General features: G+C 24.6%; 1 protein-coding gene across 2 annotated transcripts in view; it reads left to right on the forward strand.

Annotated features, from left to right (window-relative positions):
* Nucleotides 1–17,601, forward strand: part of LOC117172230 (zinc finger CCHC domain-containing protein 8 homolog) — a 26,116-nt gene extending 8,515 nt beyond the window's left edge. The window contains exons 4-7 of one of the 2 annotated variants that reach the window (XM_033360038.1): nt 10,716–10,929; nt 11,014–11,194; nt 14,064–14,203; nt 16,317–17,601. In XM_033360038.1, coding sequence (XP_033215929.1) covers nt 10,716–10,929; nt 11,014–11,194; nt 14,064–14,203; nt 16,317–16,634 — 853 coding nt within the window. In that variant the 3' untranslated portion in view covers nt 16,635–17,601. Of the gene's footprint in view, nt 1–10,715; nt 10,930–11,013; nt 11,195–14,060; nt 14,204–16,316 lie in introns of both variants that reach the window. The other variant, XM_033360036.1, reaches the window with a different exon arrangement.
* The last annotated feature ends 2,339 nt before the right edge of the window (nt 17,602–19,940 follow it).

Here is a 19,940-nt window from a genome sequence, read left to right on the forward strand (position 1 = left end):
AATATTAATATTTCTCCATTGTTTTGTATTGGAAACAATATTTTTTTAGAGTATATATACTTAAAAAATTAATTTTTCCAATATAAAAAAATGGCGACTAAAACGGCAGTCTGTTCTATTTTTATTAATTTTTATATTAATATAGCACACAAAGTATTATTTAAATTTATATTTGAATTTTCCTCGTCTTAAAGAAAGCCGTTTAAACTTACTTATAATTATAGACAAATTACGAAATGTGTACTTTTTTTTAACATTCGTCATAAAATTTGAAACGATAATAAACAATTATTTAAGACTATTAATTTTCCTAAATATTGCTTGTGCAATTATGTTTTTGAAATTTGAAACTATAGTAAGAACGACTTCCAATTTACACCAATATTGAAAGATCAAAATCATGATAAAATTAAAAACTTTTATCGACTTCCTTATTTGGCTTCATTTTTTATATATTACATACAAAATAAAATAATTAATAAAATAATAAAAACTCTATGCCATCATATTACAAACTGTTCTTTATATATTTAGCGATTTATAAAGCAATTTTATCAATGTTTCACCATTGTTATACTTTTTTAAATGTCCTTTTCTCATGTCATTTTTTTTTTACAGAAACAGCAACAAAAAGTCTTAGCTGAAAAATAAAAACTCCATGACTAAAACAATAAATTCAATTTTACTCTAAAATTAAAAAAAAGATTATAAAAATTACAATCATTTTCAAGTACTTTATTTTCCATTAAAGATTTTCAATTTCATCGACTGTGAAAAGCCTTACTTTTCAATCAAATTATCTTATTCAATTAATATAATAATCTTAATATTAATATTATTATTTCCAAAAGTATTTTTAATGTTCAATTATTATTAACAGATAATCATAGCATGTAATATTAATATAATTATTCACTTGAATCAAGAAAATAAATAATAATATCAAAATTTAAATAGGGATGACAGAACTTCTATTTGAACTGCCCGCCAAAAAGTAAACCGAATTTTCGTATAAAACTCGAGCAACTTACATTTTTTTTATAATAAATTTTGCTTTTAAAAATATAAGAAGCTTTCTTGATTAGCTGACTGCAGAAGAAAATTCGATAAAATTTTTTTTATTATATGACACGCTCAGAGCAAAAGCGAACTAAAAAAATAAGTTGCGGAAAAGTGAAGTAAAAACACGCGAGAGCAAAAACGACCTAATAGTTAGCCGAGAGGTAAAACGACACAAGAATGAAGGGGGAAGATTCCCCCCACTTTGCTGCTGCGAAGATCAGCCTCGTATAAAGCCGAAAATGCGCGAACACGAATCCGAACTCGCCCGAATTCACGAATAAAAATATAATCAGCTGCTCCTAGAGCTGCCAGATCGAGCCTAAGATTTACCCCCACCATAGGTCTTGATTTATATCTCGATCTCCATTTGAAAGAAATTAAAGAAATTGGCGATTCTGATGTTTCGCGTGATTCTTAATTTCATACATGATTCGATTTTGAGGTTATGTTTTTCAGGTGTATATAATATGGATATTATTACTATTATATATATTATTGATGTTAATATTATAATTATAAAATTTTATATTAATGTTAATGACTACTTGACTATCTTTTAATAGAAATAGTTCAACTTTAACTAAAACAATTAGTTTTATGCAAAAAAAGTAAATTTGTAATAAAATACATAAATTAAAAAAAAAATTTTTTTTAATTTTTTCAACAAAATAGTTAAATTTTCTAACAAAAAGTTAATTTTTCATCCAAGAAGCTGAATTATAAACTAAAAAAGGCATTTTTAATAAAATACATGAACTTTGCACAAAAGAAATTTAATTTTCAACAAAACTAATTTTCTATACAAAAAGTTAATGTTTAATTATTGTTAAATTTTCGACAAAAAAAATAAATTTTCTTGTGGTTAAAAATTTTTTTTTAATGAAAAAAAAAAGAATTTTGTACAAAGTAGTTAAAAATCCTTTTAAATCTCTTGAAATTTTTTTAAGCTCTTGAAAATTCCTTGCAATTTTAAAAATACCCTAAAATATTTTCAAATTCTTTAAAACATTATATTAAATTATTATAATCAATGAAAAATTCCTTGGAATCTATTAAAATATCCTAAAATATAACAAATCTTTCAAAATTTCATATTAAAATACCGTAATCAATTGGATATTCCTTGGAACATTTGTAAATACTCTCAAATATTGCAATTCATTCCAAATATTTTGACATACCTTGAACTTTTTTTAAAAGATTTTTCAAGTACTTTTGAATTTTTTTAAATAACCCTTCTAAAATTTTTTTAATTCTTTGAAATTCCTGTAAATTATAAAAATAAATTGAAAATTCCTTGACATCTTTTAAAACATCCTCAAATATTTAAAACACTTAAAATTTTTTTGAAATCTCTTGAAATTTTGTAAAGCTTCAAATTGAAATTTAAAGACGAGAAAAGTTTCAGAACGTTAAATGTTGAAATGTTTTTTAGATTAGAGTTTTGAAAATGGGATCAATAAAAATTCAAAGCTTTCAAAATTTAATTTTCAAAAATTTGCAACTATTTAATAACAATAATTTGGTATGGTAATTTAAGATGGGATTCAAGTCTTCAAATTTTGAACTGTAAATTTGAAAGTTTATTTATAAAAAATTACTAATCATGAATAAAATGAAAGCGTTCATAATTTAAAAGTACGTTTTTCAATTGGGCAATCTCTAAATAAAATTATTTCAGACTGAAATTTAGAAAACAGAAAAATTTCAAAGTGTTAAAAATTTTAATGTTTGTAGATTAGTCAAACTATTAAATTAAAGTGTTGATACAAATTACTCGAGTTAAAGTTTAAGGATTTAAAAACAATTTTTGTATAAAATTATAAAATTATATATATATTTTTTAAACATACTTTTAAATTTTGAACGCTTTCAATTTATTTATGATTACTAATTTTTGGCCAATAATCTTCTGAGTATACAATTCAAATTTTGAAAACTTGAATTCCATCGAGTTGGAAATTATTCATATTTCATAGTTCAAAATAAAATTTTGAAAGTTTTGAATTTTTATTGATTCCATTTTCAAAACTCTAATCTACAAATATTTCAATTTTTAACGTTTTGAAATTTTTCTGCTTTCTAAATTTCAATCTGAAGCTTTTAAAATTCTCAAGAGTTTTCAAAAGATTTTTAAGGATTTTAAATATTTGAGGATGTTTTAAAAGATGTCAAAGAATTTTCATCTTATTTTTATAATTTTACGGAATTTCAAAGAATTTTAAAGAAGTACTTTAAAAATCTTTAAAAAAAAGCTCAAGGTATGTCAAAATATTTGGAAGGTATTGCAATATTTGAGAGTATTTTAAAATGTTCCAAGGAATTTTTAATTGATTTCAATAATGTAGCATGAGATTGTAAAAGATTTTAATTATTTTAGGGTATTTTTGAATTTTGAATTTTCAAGAGATTTCAAAAGATTTTAAAGTATTTTAAATATTTGAGGATTTTCAAAAAGATGTAAATGAATTTTCAATCCATTTTGATAATTTAAGGGAATTTCAAAGAATTTTAACAATTGTATCAGGGTTGTTTAAAAAACTTCCAAGTATCTTAGAAATCTTAAAAAGATGTCAAGGGGTTTCAAAAGATTTTGAAGGTTTCGAAATTAATGAGTGTATTTTAAAAGGTTCCAAGGAATTTTCAATTGATTACAGTAATTTAATATGAGATTTTAAATTATTTGATATATCTTAGTATATTTTAATAGATTCCAAGGAATTTTCCATTGATTTCAATAATTTAGTATGAGGTTTTAAAGGATTTGAAATATTTTAGGGTACTTTTAAAATTTAAAGGAATTTTCAAGAAATTTTAAAGGATTTAAAATATTTTAGGATGTTTTAAAATATTCCAAGGAATTTTCAATGAATTTCAATAACTTAAAACAATTTCAGCAAGAAAATTAATCTTTTTTGTCGAAAATTTAACTATGATTAAACATTAATTTTTGTATAGAAAATTAGACTTGGTGGAAAATAAAATTCTTTTGTGCAAAGCTCATGTATTTTATTAAAAATGCCTTTTTTTAGTATACAATTCAGTCTTTTCAACGAAAGAAAGGAATTCTTGATTAAAATAGATGCATTTTTTTAAAAATAAGAATAATTCTCTACAAACAAAAAATGAATTTTAACTGAGAAAATTCAATATTCAAGAAAAAAGCTCAGAAAAATTGTTCAAGTTTAAAATTAAAGAAAATTTCAACCGAAGATAATACATTTCATGGTTCAGTATACAAAATTAATTTTCAGCAAACAGTTGAATTTGTAACAAAATAGTTCAATTATCAACAATAAAAGAAAAAGAATTTTTCACCAAAATAGATACATTTTCAAACAAGAAAAATAATTCAATTTCAAAACAGATGAAATTTTAATTAAAAACGGTCAATTTTCAAGCAAAAAAAAAACAAATTTCGAATGAAATAGTCCAATTTGCAATGAAAAAAGAAATAAATTTTCAACTTAAAAAATGAGTTTTGAAGAACAATAAAAACAATCGAATTTACAACAAAATGCATAAATGTTTAAACACAGAAGTGAATGCACAAACAACAAGAATAATATTCTAATAACAAAATGAATTTTCTACCAATGAAATTAATTTTCTCTAAAATCGACGAATTTTGAAGCAAACACGAAAGCAATTTTCAACTTTAGAAATGAATTTCAATATAAAACATAAGTATTCAACCAAAAATGGAATAGTTAAAATTGTTTTTTCAACGTAGTAGTTTAATTTTCAACGAAAGAAGTAAATTTTCGACTAAAAAAGATACCTTTTTAACCAAAACAGGAACAGTTACATTTTCAGTCAGAAAAATTAATTTAAAACAAAATCGAATTAACAGCAAAATAGTTACATTTTCACCAAATAAATGAATGTACAAACATAAAGAATAATATTCTTCTAAAAAAAATGAATATTCAACAAAATACATGGATTTTCCACCACACAGTTAAATTTTCAACTAAAAAATAAAGTGTTTAAAAAAAAGTTTAATTTCCAGCCAAAAATGGAATAGTTATATTTTCAGTAAAAATGTGACTATTAACCGAAAAAAGAAGTTATAACAAAATATTAAAATATTCATCAAGAACACAATCAATTTTCAACGAAAGAGTGGAATTTATAACCCAAGAACTGAATTCTTAATAAAAATAGTAAAATTTTCAAACGAGAAGAATAATTTCCTATCAATCAAGGTGATTTTTCAACTAAATAGTTGAATTCCCAACTAAAAATGCTGCATTTTTAACAAAAAATGAAAGAGTTAAATTTTCAGTTCAAAAATCAATTTTCAACCAAAAAGGCTTTTTAAGTCCGAAAAGAAAAAATATCAATTTAAAAAAAATTTGTATATCAAAATGAAGTACTTTAACGGAACAGATGATTTTTTTGCAAAACCTTTGAATTTTCAAACCAAACTTATGAATTTCTAACAGGAAAGTTCATTTTAAACCAAATAGAAAAATTTTTAACAAAAAAGATGAAACTTCAATCAAAAAAATGTAATACTAGAAGTTTTAAACTGAAAAGGAATGTATTCAGTAAAAAAGAGTTAGACATTCTTACTTGTTTTTATTAATAATTCAGTTCGCGTTTGAGGCGAATAACGAGAAAAATTGCTTTAAATAAACATTGAAATTCATTGTTATGTCATCGACTAATGTAGTGAACTCGTTTTTTGTCGATAGAATTATGATTTTTGATCTACTTATTTATAAACTTTTTTTACACAAATAGAATAGACATTTTGGTTGAAAATTCTTTTTTTTGTATGTTATTCTTGTGTTGAAATTTAATTTTTTCTACTGAAACCTTGAGCATAAAATGGAATTTTCAATTAAAAAGTGCTTGTTGTTTTCAGTTGAAAGTTCGTCTTTTTGGTAGAAACTTTTCTTTCTTGTTTCAAAACTGATAGTTTTGGTAAAAAATAATTATGATTTTGTTAAAAATTTTTTTTTCAGCTGAAAATTAAGCTATTACCTTCCTGGTTGAAAAATCTTTTTTAGTTAACACATTCAACTACCTGGTTAAATTTTTTTGGTAATTTCGTAATTTTTAAAATATTTTTTTTATTGAAAATGTTCCGATGGCATTCATGGTTGAAAACTACCTATTTTATAGATAATTCGTTTTTTTTACAAATTAATTTGTTTGAAATTACGTCTTTTTTAAGAAAAATATTTGTTTGAAAAATTAATTGTTTTTTGGTTGAAACAGAATTTTGTTTTGATGTAAATTTCGGCTTTTTAGTAAAAATTGATTTGTTTTGAAAATTCTTCTTTCCATTTGAAAATTAATTTTTTTTTGCTTTTTTATTAATTTTTTTGCTAAACATGTATTAATTCCATTTTTTGTTAAAAAAATTTTTTTTATTCAAATTCAAGTATGTATATGGTTAAAAATCCATTTAATTGGTAGAGTATTATTCTTCATGTTTTTGTATTCACTTCTTTGTTCAAACTTCTAATATGTAATAAATTCGATTGTTTTCCTTTTGTTCAAAATTAAATTTTGAATTTAAAATTCAACTGTTAAATTTTTTGTTCAAAATTTTATTTTTCAGTTGAAAATTCATTATTTCCGTCGACAATTAAATTTTTTAAATTGAAAATGAACTACTACATGTTTGGTTAAATACTTGTTTTTTTAGTTTTAATATTAATTTTCAAGTTAAAAATTTGACAAATTTATTGATTTTTTTACCATTTATTTTTTTTCAGTTGAAAATTCTTATTTTATAGTAGAAAATTAGCATTCTTGTTTGAAAATGCATCTATTTTGGTAAAAAAATTCATTCTATTGGTTGATTATTTAACACCTTTATTAAAAATTCGATTCTTTTTGGTTGAAAGAACATTTTTTAATACTTAAATTTTAACTGTATCATTTTTGATTTAAAATTGATCTTTTCTAGGTTACAATTTATATATTTTTTCGTCAAAGATTGAACTATTGTGTTACATTTTTTTGCTTAAAAATGGACTGCTTTCAGTTATTAAAAGTTCATGTTTTTTTTAAATTAAATTATTCTTCATGTTTCAAAAAGTATCTGTTTTGGTTAAAAATAATTTATTTTGTCTTTATGAAAATTCTAATATTTTGTTAAAAATTAATTTTTGGGATTAAAAATTTAACTGTATCATTATCGGTTAAAAATGTATTTTTTTAATTAAAAAATGTGTTGTTTTTTTTTTTTGGGTAAAAAAATTGACCTTTCTCAGTTAAAAATGTATCTTTTTTTGGTAAAAATTTATTCTTCTTGTTTAAAGTTCATCTATTTTAATTAAGAATTCATTTCGTTCGTTAAAAATCCACCTTTTTAGTAAAAATTCTTTTCTGTTGATATATGATTTGTTTAGATAAAGATTAAACATTCCATTTTCCGTTAAAAATATATCATTTTAGTAAAAAATTCAATTATATGGTGAAAATATTTTCCACTTCGCAACAAATGTAATGATTCTATGGTAACTCAGGATTTTAAAACCAGAATAAATTTGAGGAGCAGTTGATTAGATCGTCATTCGTAAAGTCGGGCGAGCTCGGATTCGTGTTCGCGCATTTTCGGCTTTACACGAGGCTGGTCTTCGCAGCAGCAAAGTGGGGGGAATCTTCTCCCTTCATTCTTGTATCGTTTTACCTCTCGGCTAACTATTAGGTCGTTTTTGCTCTCGCGTGTTTTTACTTCACTTTTCCGCAACTTATTTTTTTAGTTCGCTTTTTCTCTGAGCGTGTCATATAAAAATTGAATTTTTATGTTTTTTCCCATGCATTTGAATGAATCTCGGCCCAATGAACAAACAGCACGAACGTGGCCGCGGTCAACTCTCACGACACTTCTAAATTATAGACTGGATAGGAAGAGCCAGGGGACTGGACCCTATGAAACAGAAAGATGGGGGTGATTTGTGGGAAAAAATATTTTATTCGTAATCTGTAAAAAAAGTTGGTTAAGAAATATGACCTGTGGTCAAGTATGAACAATAAATTTCTATTCTATACCACTGTGGTGTGTATGAAGGCGCGGGTCGACTCGAGTCAAGTGCGTACTCGACTATAAAAAATCGCTCGTTTCTTTTAAACAAAGAGAACGTTTTGGCTCTATTTTTGTCAAAATATTCCTTAAACATCAGGCAATAACTTTGCTACTGGAAGTTTTCCGTCCGCGAGACCGTCATGGTTTGCAATCATTTTTATGTCACAAATAGAAAAAAAATCTATTTTTAAAACATAATTGGTATCGGTAGAGCTTTTACTATTTGGAAAAAACCCGAGATAATTACCTCGAGTAGAAACCGAGTTTTCGCGAGTTTAGTTTCAAAAGTCATTGATTTCGAACATTTTTCCGCGTTTCGGCATATGCAAATTAGTTAAGAACAACAACAAAAACTGCAGAAAATGAATTAGAATCCGCGATGCACGCGAGTAAAGATTGGAACAGTTTTCGTCGATTTTCTCGGGTTCGTTCATTTTGCAGTTAACGATGTTTTCTTAAATCACGGCAGATCTAATCCACACGCTCAAATAATCTTTTTCTTTAAAAATTTATCATTTTTGTTAAAACTTTAACAATTAGGTTTTAAATTTGTACTACTTTCTTAAAAATGCATTTTTTGTTTGACAATTAAAATTTTTAGTTACAAGTTCATCTCTTTGGTTAGAAATTGAACTGTTTTGTTAAAAATTCATTTTTTTTTGTTATTAAAAAATTACTTTGGTAATCGAAAATTTACGTATCCCATTTTTTGTCGAAACTGGTTCTTTTTAAAGTAAAAATTGAACTTTTTGTTAAACTTGAACTATTATGCTAAAAATTCGTTTTTGTCGTTGAAAATTTATCTAGCTTAGTTGAACACTCAAATTAAGGGTCGAAAGTTCTCGTATTTTGTTGGCAATTCGCCATTTTGGTATAAAGTTAACTTTTTTATCAAAATTTCATATTTTTTATTTGATAATCCAACTTTTTTATGATGTAGAAAAATTGTCATTTTTTTAAAATTCAATAATTTACTAAAAAAATCAACTACTGAGTAAAAAAATAGTTTTTTTTTTATAATTACAATTTTTGATTTCAACCCTGACTCTGAAAATCAATTGTTTATTTTAATTTTGATTTATTACCGAAATTTATCATTTTATCAAAATTGCATATTTTTTATTTCAAAATTAAACTGTTTTGTGTAAAAAATTTGTCATTTTTTTAAAAGTTGAATAATTTAGTAAAATAATCAACTATTGAGTAAAAAAGTCGATTTTTATAATTGCAATTTTTGGCATTTCAACCCTTACTCTGAAAATCAATTGTTTATTTTAATTTTTAATTTATTACCGAAATTTATAATTCATCATACGGTCATGCCGACAATATAGGTATATTGGCATATTGACTCGCTATAAAAATAAATATTTTTGTTTAAAAAATTAACAACTAGGGTTTAAATTAAAACGACTTTCTTAAAAATTAAAAAATGTCTTTGTTTAAAAATACATCTTTTTTTAGTTGAAACTTCATCTTTTTGATTGAAAACTCTTAAATTTTGATTAAAAATTCTTTTTTTTTCGGTAGAAAATTAATCTTTTTGTTTAAAAATTCATCATTTTGTTTAAAAATTTAACAACTAGGTTTTAAATTTGGACTGGTTTCTTAGATATACATTTTTTGGTTGACAAATACAAATTTTAGTTACAAGTTCATCTTTGATTGGAAATTGATCTGTTTTCTTAAAAATAATTTTGGTAATTGAAAATTTTCGTATTCCATTTTTGTTCGAAACTTTTTAAAGTAAAAATTGGAACTTTTTGTTAAACTTGAACTATTATGTTAAAAATTAGTTTTTTTCGTTGAAAATTAATCTAGCTTAGTTGAAAACTCAAATTTAGGGTCGAAAGTTCTCTTATTTTATTGGAAATTCTCCTTTTTGATATAAAATTAACTTTTTTTAAATCAAAATTTCATATTTTTTATTTGATAATTCAACTGTTTTATGTAGAAAATTTCTAATTTTTTTAAGTTGAATAATTCAGTAAAAAAATCAACTATTGAGTAAAAAAATAGTTTTTGTTTTATAATTACAATTTTTCATTTCAACCCTTACACTAAAGGTGGGGTGGGGGGGGGGGGTCAAAAAATGGTAACGTAGTTTATGGTTGATCCCTGAAAGCAGCCGATAATTTTACATATATTATCTTTATTTTGAGTTTTTAGAAATAAAATGTCAAGATTTTGGATTCATGTGCATTATTAGGGAAATATAAAGAGCGTATTAATGAATTTAAAAAAATTTGATAGAACATTAATTATTAGTGAAATAAGCCTTTACATAATGAAAAGATCATAAATCTATTTTAATTTAGTAAACAACTTTTAGACAGTATTAAATTAAAAATATTATTTACATATAATTATGTGGCGCCAACAGATAATAAAAGCCCATTGCCCATTTTTAATGTAATTTCGATCAATGTATTTCAAGTTAAAATGTATTCTTGAATATTGAGATGTTAACTTAAGTGGATTTATCAAGTTTTGTTTTCTTACTCTTTAATTGTCCTTAGGAACAATTTATAGGGTTATCAGTTATGAAAAAAACGGTAACCTTTTTTGACATTCGTAATTCATGTATCAAACTATTTTGTCATAGAATGAGGAGACTTGGCTATCCTCCAGGGTGGTTAGAAGAAACACGACAGCAGCATTCAGGGTTGACATTATTTAATTCTGATGGTGTTGCGGAACTCGATCCGGATGCAAAAGTAGGCGAGATTGTCCTTGAAGGAGACCGTGATAAATATGACGTTAAACAGATTATTGACTTTCCGGGTTTCAACATCCCTACGCCGAAAGGATTTCGAGACGTAAGTAGGAATTCACTTCTTCAGGCAAAAGAAAATCATAATGTAATAAAATTGCTGGTATACTAAAATAATTATTAACTGCAGGAAGAGAAACATTATTGGGGTTCAGAAACACAAGTGGCCTATAGTAAAACGACCATGCTGATGAGTCTGAGTGGCAAGAAAGTAGACGATGGCTATAAAAGAAAGAAAATGAAAAAGAATTTCAACCTGTCATCGAGTTCCGACGTAAATACGAGTGAAATGGAAATTGATGAAATGGAAGGTATTTATCCAGTTCTTAAATTTCCATATTGACATCATTTTTAAAGCCCTACCGGGAAAACCTTAAATTGTCGGGGAATTTTTATATGACTGGAAAAACAAGGAAATACCAGGGATTTTTTTAAGTCAGGGAATTTTTTCGAAAGCATAATTTTTTTTTAATTGCAATCTAAATTTGAATAACAATGATTCTTCATTCGTAAAAGTATCTGTATATCACTGTATTTTAACAGTTTGTTCAGAAATATATTTTTTTAATTAATTTTTTTTTAACTGAAAATTTAACTATTTTTTTTTTTTGTAAGTGGATCGTTTTCAGTTGAAAATACAAGTTTTTGGTTCAAAATTCATGCATTTTGTTGAAAATTCGTTCTCTAATGGTATACAATTAATCTTCTTGTTTGAGCAATCATCTTTTTGCTTGAGAATTAAACAGTTTGTTTGCAATTTTTTCTCTTTCTTGACCGAAAAAATATTTCTTGATTGAGAATTCAACTTATTTTAAAAAGTAATCTTTTTTGGTTAAATGGAACTGTTTTTGATTTATATTTTTTATCTTTTTGGTTTATTATATCAACTACTATATTTTTCGTTAAGAATTAATCTTTTTTGGAATACAAACTTTATCGCTGGGTTGAAATTTTAACTCTTATATTAAAAATTGTTTTTTTTTCTTTGACTGACAATTAATTTTTATTGCTGACAATTTAACTATTCCATTTGAAATTTTAACAATTTTGTTGAAAATTCATCTCTATGATTGAATAATAATTTTTTACCTCAAAACTTAACTATTCAAGTTTTTTTTGAAAAATTATCTTTTAGTTTAAATTGCGTGTTTTCTAAACATAGAAATTAATGTTCTTGGTTGAAAATTTAATAATTCTAAACAAATATTAATCATTTCAGTTGTAATGTCATCTTTTTTATTTCTAATTGAACTATTTCAGTTAAAGATTCATCACTTTAGTTGAAACTTTAATCTTTTTGTTAATTCAACCATTCCAGTTAAAAATTTATAATTCTAATTGAAAATGTAACTGTTCAATTTTTGATTGAAAAAGTATTTTTTTAATTGAAAATTCTTTTGTTTTAATATTTAACAATTCCAGTTGGAGATCATCATTTTAGTTGAAAATTAATCTTTTTTTTTTAGAATTCTACTATTCCATTCAAAGATTTATAATTCTATTCGAAAATCCATCAGTTACATTAAAAATTGTTCATTTTAGTTAAAATTAAACTATTTGGTTGAAATTGTTTCTTTTATAGTTGAAAATTCAACTATTTTGTTAAAACCCATTAATCTTTTTGTTTGAAAATTATTCTGGCCATTCGAAAATTAATCTTTTTAATTGAAAAGTTGAGTATTCCAATTAATTATTCATAATTTTAGTTAAAAATTCATTTTTGAACTGAAAATGTAACTATTCTATTTTTTGTTGAAAACTGATATTTTTTAGTTAAAAATTAAATAATTTGGTTGAAAACGTATATTTTTTAATTGAAAATTCTTCTTTTTGGTTTAATATTCAACTATTTCGGATGAAGATTCATCAGTATAGTTAACAATGAGTTTTTTTTGGTTTAAAATTCAACTATTCCAGTAAAGATTCATCATTATATTCGAAAATTAATCCGTTATGTTAAAAATTGATCATTTTAGTTGAAATTAAACTATTTTGTTGAAAACCGTTAATCGTTCTGTTTGAAAATTATTCTTGGTATTCGAAAATTAATCTTTTTAATTGAAAATTTAAGTATTACAGTTAAATATTAATTATTTAAGTTAAAAAATTAATTTTTTTAATTGAAAATGTACCTATTCCAGTTATTGTTGAAAACTGATATTTTTTAGTTCAAAATTAAGATATTTGGTTGAAAATTTATCTTTTTTAGTTGAAAGTTCAACTATTTTGTGGAAAATCGTTGTTTTTTGTTGTTGTAGAAACTTAATCTTTTTGTTTGAAAATTATTCTTGGTATTCGAAAATTAATTTTTTTGATTGAAAATGTAAGTATTTCAATTAAACATCCATCATTTTAGTTTAAAATTAATTTTTTTTACCGAAAATGTAACGATTTCATTTTTTGCTTAAAACTGATATTTTTTAGTTAAAAATTAAACCATTTGGTTGAAAAAGTATCTTTGTAATTCAAAATTCATTTTTTTGGTTTTACATTAAACTATTTTAGTTGATGATTCATCATTTTAGTTTAAAATTAATCGTTTTTGTTTATAATTCAACTATTTGGTTAGAAATTAGTCTAATTTAGTTTAAAATTCAACTATTTTGTTGAAAAACATTAATCTTTTCGTTTGAAAATTAATCTTGGTATTCGAAAATTAATCTTTTTATGTGAAAATTTAAGTATTTCAATGAAATATTCATCAACTTAGCTGAAAATTAATTTTTTAAACTAAAAATGTAATTATTCCATTTTTTGTTGAAAACTGATATTTTTTTGGTTAAAAATTAAACCATTTGGCTGAAAATTGATAATTTTTAACTAAAAATTAATCTTTTTGGTTTAAAATTCAACAATTCCAACTATTAATTAATTAAACCATTTGGTTGAAAATTGATCTTCTTTGTTGTTGAAAATTCTATTATTTGGTTGTGATTTCATATATTTGGTTGAATTATCATCTTTTTAATTAAAAATTAATCTTTTTGTTGAAAATGCAACTATTTCGTTAAAAATCATCTATCTTGCTGATAATTCAATTATTTTACTTGATTGAATTCAATATAGTACTATAAAAAATTGTACCTGGAAACATCTGCGATACACGGAAAATACCTGGCATTGTCAGGACTTTTTTTATACCGTGTTTTTTTTTTAAATTCTGTTTTTGTGTTTCAGAAGAAACTCTGGTGGAAAGTGTGCCAGTGAATGGCTTATTTGTTCCTCCACTTCCAAAAGACAAACCTGTTAATCCCCCCGAACCTCCTCCTCCAGATGCGGAGGATTTTGATTCGCAAGGCGATTTGACCCCTGAACCGAAGGTAGGCACTTTTCCTCTCTTTAATGTAAAAAGTAAAAAGTAAAATTATTTAGGGTAGCCGCCCCACGTTGGGGAAAAAATGACTCTTTTGGTTCAAAATAACCCACAACCGACAAATATTGACCGATTTGGACCAAAAAAATTTTTTAAAAATGCTAATAAGATATCTAAAAGAGTCTGATTTTTAAATTAGTCTTTCAATTTTTTTTATAATTAAACCAATATGACGAAAAAATTGTAAATTTTGTCTGTTTGATGTTCCTAGTGCTCGTCAATAACAGGAAAATGGTTGAAATCACCTAAGTTTCATAGAGTAACATTAGTTAAAGATGTTCCAATATTATATAATAAGCAAAACAAAAAATTTATAAATAAATTATTTGTTGCAAGAATGTTTTCTACGATTTTCCATAATTTTATACTTTCTCAAGTTTTGTTGCAAGAAATTTCTTGAGATTATTATTGTTAATATTATAAACAAATTTAATACGCAAATTCATTTATAAGGCATTTCTCGACGGAAAAATACGTTTTTTTCTATATCAATCTGTTAAATTAGGAACTTTATGATAATTTGAGCAAAATTCATAATTTGTTGATTTATTCTTATGATTTTTTTTCCAATGCCAGTCCTTTCAATTGGCAATTTCATGACAACTTCAGCAAAATTCATAATTAATTGATAGATTTAATGATTTTTTTAAGCAAATGCATTAAAGGCATTTAACGACAGAAATATACGTTTTTTTTCTATGTCAAGTTTTTAAATTAATAACTTAATGATAATTTCAGCAGAATTCATAATTCTTAAATCAATTTAATGATTATTTAACAAACAAATGCAAAAAAAATTGTTTTTTTTCGGTGTCAGTCTGAATGCTATGATGTTTTAACCAAAATTAATACAAAATATGCACTTTTTAGCTATTTGTCAGTGAAAAAGTTTTTTTTTCAATCACAGTCCCTTTAGTTTAAGTTTCTCATTACTTTAATTCTTCTAATAAGGCTGCAGCTTCAGGATTGAGTAGAATGACCTTTTCCTTCAAATACCCAAATACAAATACCCAAATAATGCTTATATTAATTTATAAACTAGTCATGAATGTTGCTGAATTTATTATGAAGATCCGAATTAGAAAGTCTGCCTCAGAAACAAAAGAATTTATTCGTCGACAGATGCCACAATAATGTTTTTTTTAAATCATAAAATTCATTTAAAAAATTATGAATTTTTCTGAAATTATCATGAAGTTCATAATTAAAAAAGTTGACATCGAAAGAAAAAGGAATCTCTCTATCAACAAATACCTGATTAATGTTTTTGTTTATAATATTAACAATAATAATCTCATGCAGAAATTTCTACATCATTATATTTTCTTATACAAATTTCTTGCAATATAACTCAAAAAATGTAAAATTATAGAAAATCGTAGAAAACATTCTTTAAACGAATAGTTTGTTTATAAAATTTACTTATTTATTACATAATATTGGAACATCTTTAACCAATGTTATTATATGCATTTTAGGCTATTTCAACCATTTTTCTGTGATTGACGAACACCGGGAACGTCAAACAGGAAAACTGGCCGATTTTTCGTCATATTTGTTCATTTATAAAAAAATTGAATGCATAATTCAAAAATCAGGCTTGAGAATTCTCTTAGAAATTTTATCAGCTTTTTTTCCATTTTTTTTTCAAATTAGTTTAGAATGGGTACTACTTCCGGTGTTCCAGCTTACCAAATGTGCCTTATTTTCTCACTAATAATTCAATTACACATAGAAAGACAAATACTTACAAAAATCTAACTTCCCCATTTAATTTTAATTAATTTAAAATTATTCAACTTTAAAAGATGTTAGTATAAAAGAAGTTCAAATTTCACAATAAAAATTGATCAAATTAGAATGTTAGAATTTTGTCTAGTTGTTTTGAAATGTCTGATGTATTTTTTAATTTTATTTCAAATATTCAATTTTTAAAGCTTACGATTTAAAATTCTTTAAATTAGAATGTGTAAAATTACGGTGCAAATTTATTGCCTATGCTGATTTTTTCAAATATTTACTAAACGTAAATTTAAAATTTATTTTTTGTTTGCTTAAAGAACGATAGCATCGCATCATCTTCTCCCACGAATTCACCGGCTGCGTCAGATTCAGAATCGACGTCGACCACGACGTCTCAGCTTCCACAAATCAGTACACCTATTTCCAAAACAACTATAAAGTCAATCGAACTTGGCACACCCATTTTGAAAAGTACGTCTCCTTATAGCAGACTTCCGTCATCGGAAAAATTCTCGAAAAACATCTGCGATGTTATAAATTTCGAAAACTTGCCAGATGCAACTGGAAAATATGAACAAATGTCAGGAATTATTCAAAAAGTAAGATGCACGTTGGCGGAAATGCATAAAGATTGAAGGTTGTAATTGTTATCGAGCGCTTTTCAAGGTAAATTTGGAAATGTAAGGGGATGATTTTATGGGCAGTATTCGACTACTTAAAAAACTCAAAGTATTCGATCGATTTCAGGTTGTTCTTCTAAACTGTTCCCAATTCGGGAACTTGGAATTAATAAATTAGTTTTTCAAATAACATAACTTAAAAAATTCTAAGTTTGTTGCAATCATCCCATTATACTTCAGTCAAATTTCAGTGTTGAAAAAATATTCCACCAAGAACAATCATGATGTGAAAACTAAATCTTTTTACAACAAAGCATGTAAAAGAAATCTCTGACAATAGTTTCACATTCTGCGTTAGAGCGCATTTCAAGTGTACATAATCGATGGGCGAGATATTGCCGTAGGGCTGAATCTAAAAATGGTAGATTCATTATAGATTTTTTTATAAAAACAAAAAAGAGCGCATTACGATGGAATGAATGGCAGACGTTACAATAACAATTCTGTAGAATGACGCCGCAAAAAAGTGAAAGTTGAATGAATAACTTTTTTTTAAAGGGAACTTGTAAACATAGTATAATAATTATATAAGTTTAAATCAATACACAAGAATGTTGAAGCATTAGGGAAATTGATCTCCAATTACTTGTGAGCCGATGTGGCTATTATTATTATTATTATTATTATTATTATATCATCTTAATTTAACGCAGAGTGTAATTTTTCTTAAATTCGAATAATGATTTTGATGTTGAAGTTTGATATATGCGACATATTTATATAAAAATGAATTTTTTTCTTGAATAAGAGAAATATTTTAATTTTCCTATCCAAGATTTCAGAGAAGACTATCTGCTTAGAAAATGTTTAGATTTTGTATAAGAGAGGAAGATTCAGATGGGCGTATTTTTTTATGGAGTAAAATGATTTACAAGTTTTTTGTTATTTAAAGAGTGATAAATAAATCCTTATTTTTCTCAAATGATTTTGAACTTTACAACTATCTCCTAATATTTTTTAATAAAACAGTTGCACAATATAAAATATTTCTCGAACTACTAATTAAAGTTTGAATAAAAATGACATTTTAGATTAACAAAAAAAATATGTCACTTGTGGTATTTTGGCCGTTTCATTTAAAATTGTTCTAAACATAAAATATTAAAATTTAATAAGCAAGATTAAAAATTGTTTGGATTAAAGTTAAATGCATTATGTTTTTTAATGTTAATCAATTTGATATTAAAAATTGTAATAATCTATCAATTTTACGATTTAGGCATTCAAAATCAAATTGAATAATTTTTAATTCAACACTCGAGATAAAAAAAATCTCTTAAACATAGAAAATTACACTTTGAAAGCGTTTTATAATAAAGAATTAACGATTTTAAATTGAAAACGTTTAAAATTGAATAATTTAACAATTCAACAATCCGAACAAATTTAGCTATCCTTTCAAGAATTAAAATATTATTATTGATGGTATTGTTGAAGAGAGGAAAGATTATTTTGCATGAAAAAAGTGGTAAACAACCAAATTATTGATTGAAAAAAATCTTTTTTTGTTCTAACTTTTTTTTCTTATCGCTTCTTCCGCTTCTTACGCAAATATTGAAAAATACGGGGGTTTATTGAATGAAAGCTTACTTTCCCGAGAAAAAAATCTTTTCGACTTTTCTGCATCTAATTTTTGAAAATAAATACACTTATCTGAAATATTATTTTTTGTTGATGATTTTAAGCATTAAACATTAATTTTCAAAAATTGGATGCGGCAAAGTTTTAGATAATCTTTTTCTAGAGAAAATGAGCTTTCATTCCATAAAATACCATTTTTTGTTAATTTACAGGGCTAGATTCGTGCATCTTGTTCGATTTTTATCAACTTTTTTTGAAGAAAAATGCGACTAATCGACTTTTTTGCATTTTTTTCGGAAATTAGCTATACGTATTTTCAATTTTAATTCGAATTAATTATTTCAAATTAAAATTTAAAACTAAAACAAAAATGTACCATTTTAATTAAGAATATTAAAAATTCAATCATTTCTCGTTAAAGGTCATTACTTAGAAAATTTTAAATTAATGTAGACTGAAATTATCTTTCTTGGTTGCTAATTATGGCTTCGTTGAAAATTCGTATCTTCAGACTGATAATTTAAGTGTCTTATAAAAACTCTTTATTTTTATTTTTTTCATAAAAGATTGATCGTTTTGGGTTGATAATTCACATTTCTTTGCTGAAAATAAACTTTTTCCTTGAAAATTGGTCTCTTTTGATTGAAATTTCAACTGTTTGGTTGCATTTTTTTAATTCGACTGTTTGGTTGAAAATTCATCCTTCTTCGTTAAAAATTTACTTTATTTTTTAAATTCAACTTTTCAGGTTGATAATTCCACTGTCTTTGAAAGATTTCGGCTTTTTGGCTTGAAAATTCAAATATTTGGTTAAAGTTTAATATTTTTGTATTTGATAATTTTACCATCTGATCGAAGATTCAACTATTTGGATACTTCAATTATATCGTTAAAAAATTGTCTCTTTTGCTTGAAAATTTTAACTATTTGGTTCCAAATTTTTCTTTCTTAAATTAAACTATTCGAGTTTGAAAGTCAACGATTCTCAACTCTTTTTAAAACTTCGTTTCTGGTTTAAAAATTCAACTATATTAGAATCTATGTTAATTTGATTTAAAAGATTTTAGTCCCCTATTATTCCTCCATTTTCGTGAAAAAATGAATAATTTCATATTCAAATTTGAAGCATTATTTGTTGAGTAATTTCAAGTTAAAAGTATTTAAAATGAATGTAAATGATAATTTGATCTATTTCTTTCATTTGAAATTAAGTCCAAGTTGATTAGTTCAACTGTTCAAGAAGAAATATTCAAACCCCAGATTTGGAATCCTTGAAACTAAATAGCAATTGTTCAAAAATTATCCTGACCTAAAAGTTTATTTTGATTGTACAGTAAATATGTTAAAATCAATAATAATGATGTATGAAAAACGTCATTCGGCTTTTTATCGATTTTTTCGGAACTTTATGCTACTTTTTTTTTAAATGTTTGCGAGAAAACATTCTCGAAAATCGAATTTTCAATTTAAAGATAAAGACACTCATCTAGTGTTGAATAATGTTGTAAAATTGAGTTTCAAAATGTTTGGAAAGAGTAATCCAGATTCAAGAGGAAAAAAAAGAAACCTGCTCTCGAGGAAATACAATTTTTTTAAAATTGTCTCTTGCGCCTTTCCACTTTGGCACGCTTTGCAGGTGTTTTTCCTAAATACTTTTAATATAGTGATAATAACAAAAAA

The sequence above is a fragment of the Belonocnema kinseyi genome, chromosome 1 (genome assembly GCF_010883055.1).
Source record: "Belonocnema kinseyi isolate 2016_QV_RU_SX_M_011 chromosome 1, B_treatae_v1, whole genome shotgun sequence".
In the NCBI taxonomy this organism is placed as follows: domain Eukaryota; kingdom Metazoa; phylum Arthropoda; class Insecta; order Hymenoptera; family Cynipidae; genus Belonocnema; species Belonocnema kinseyi.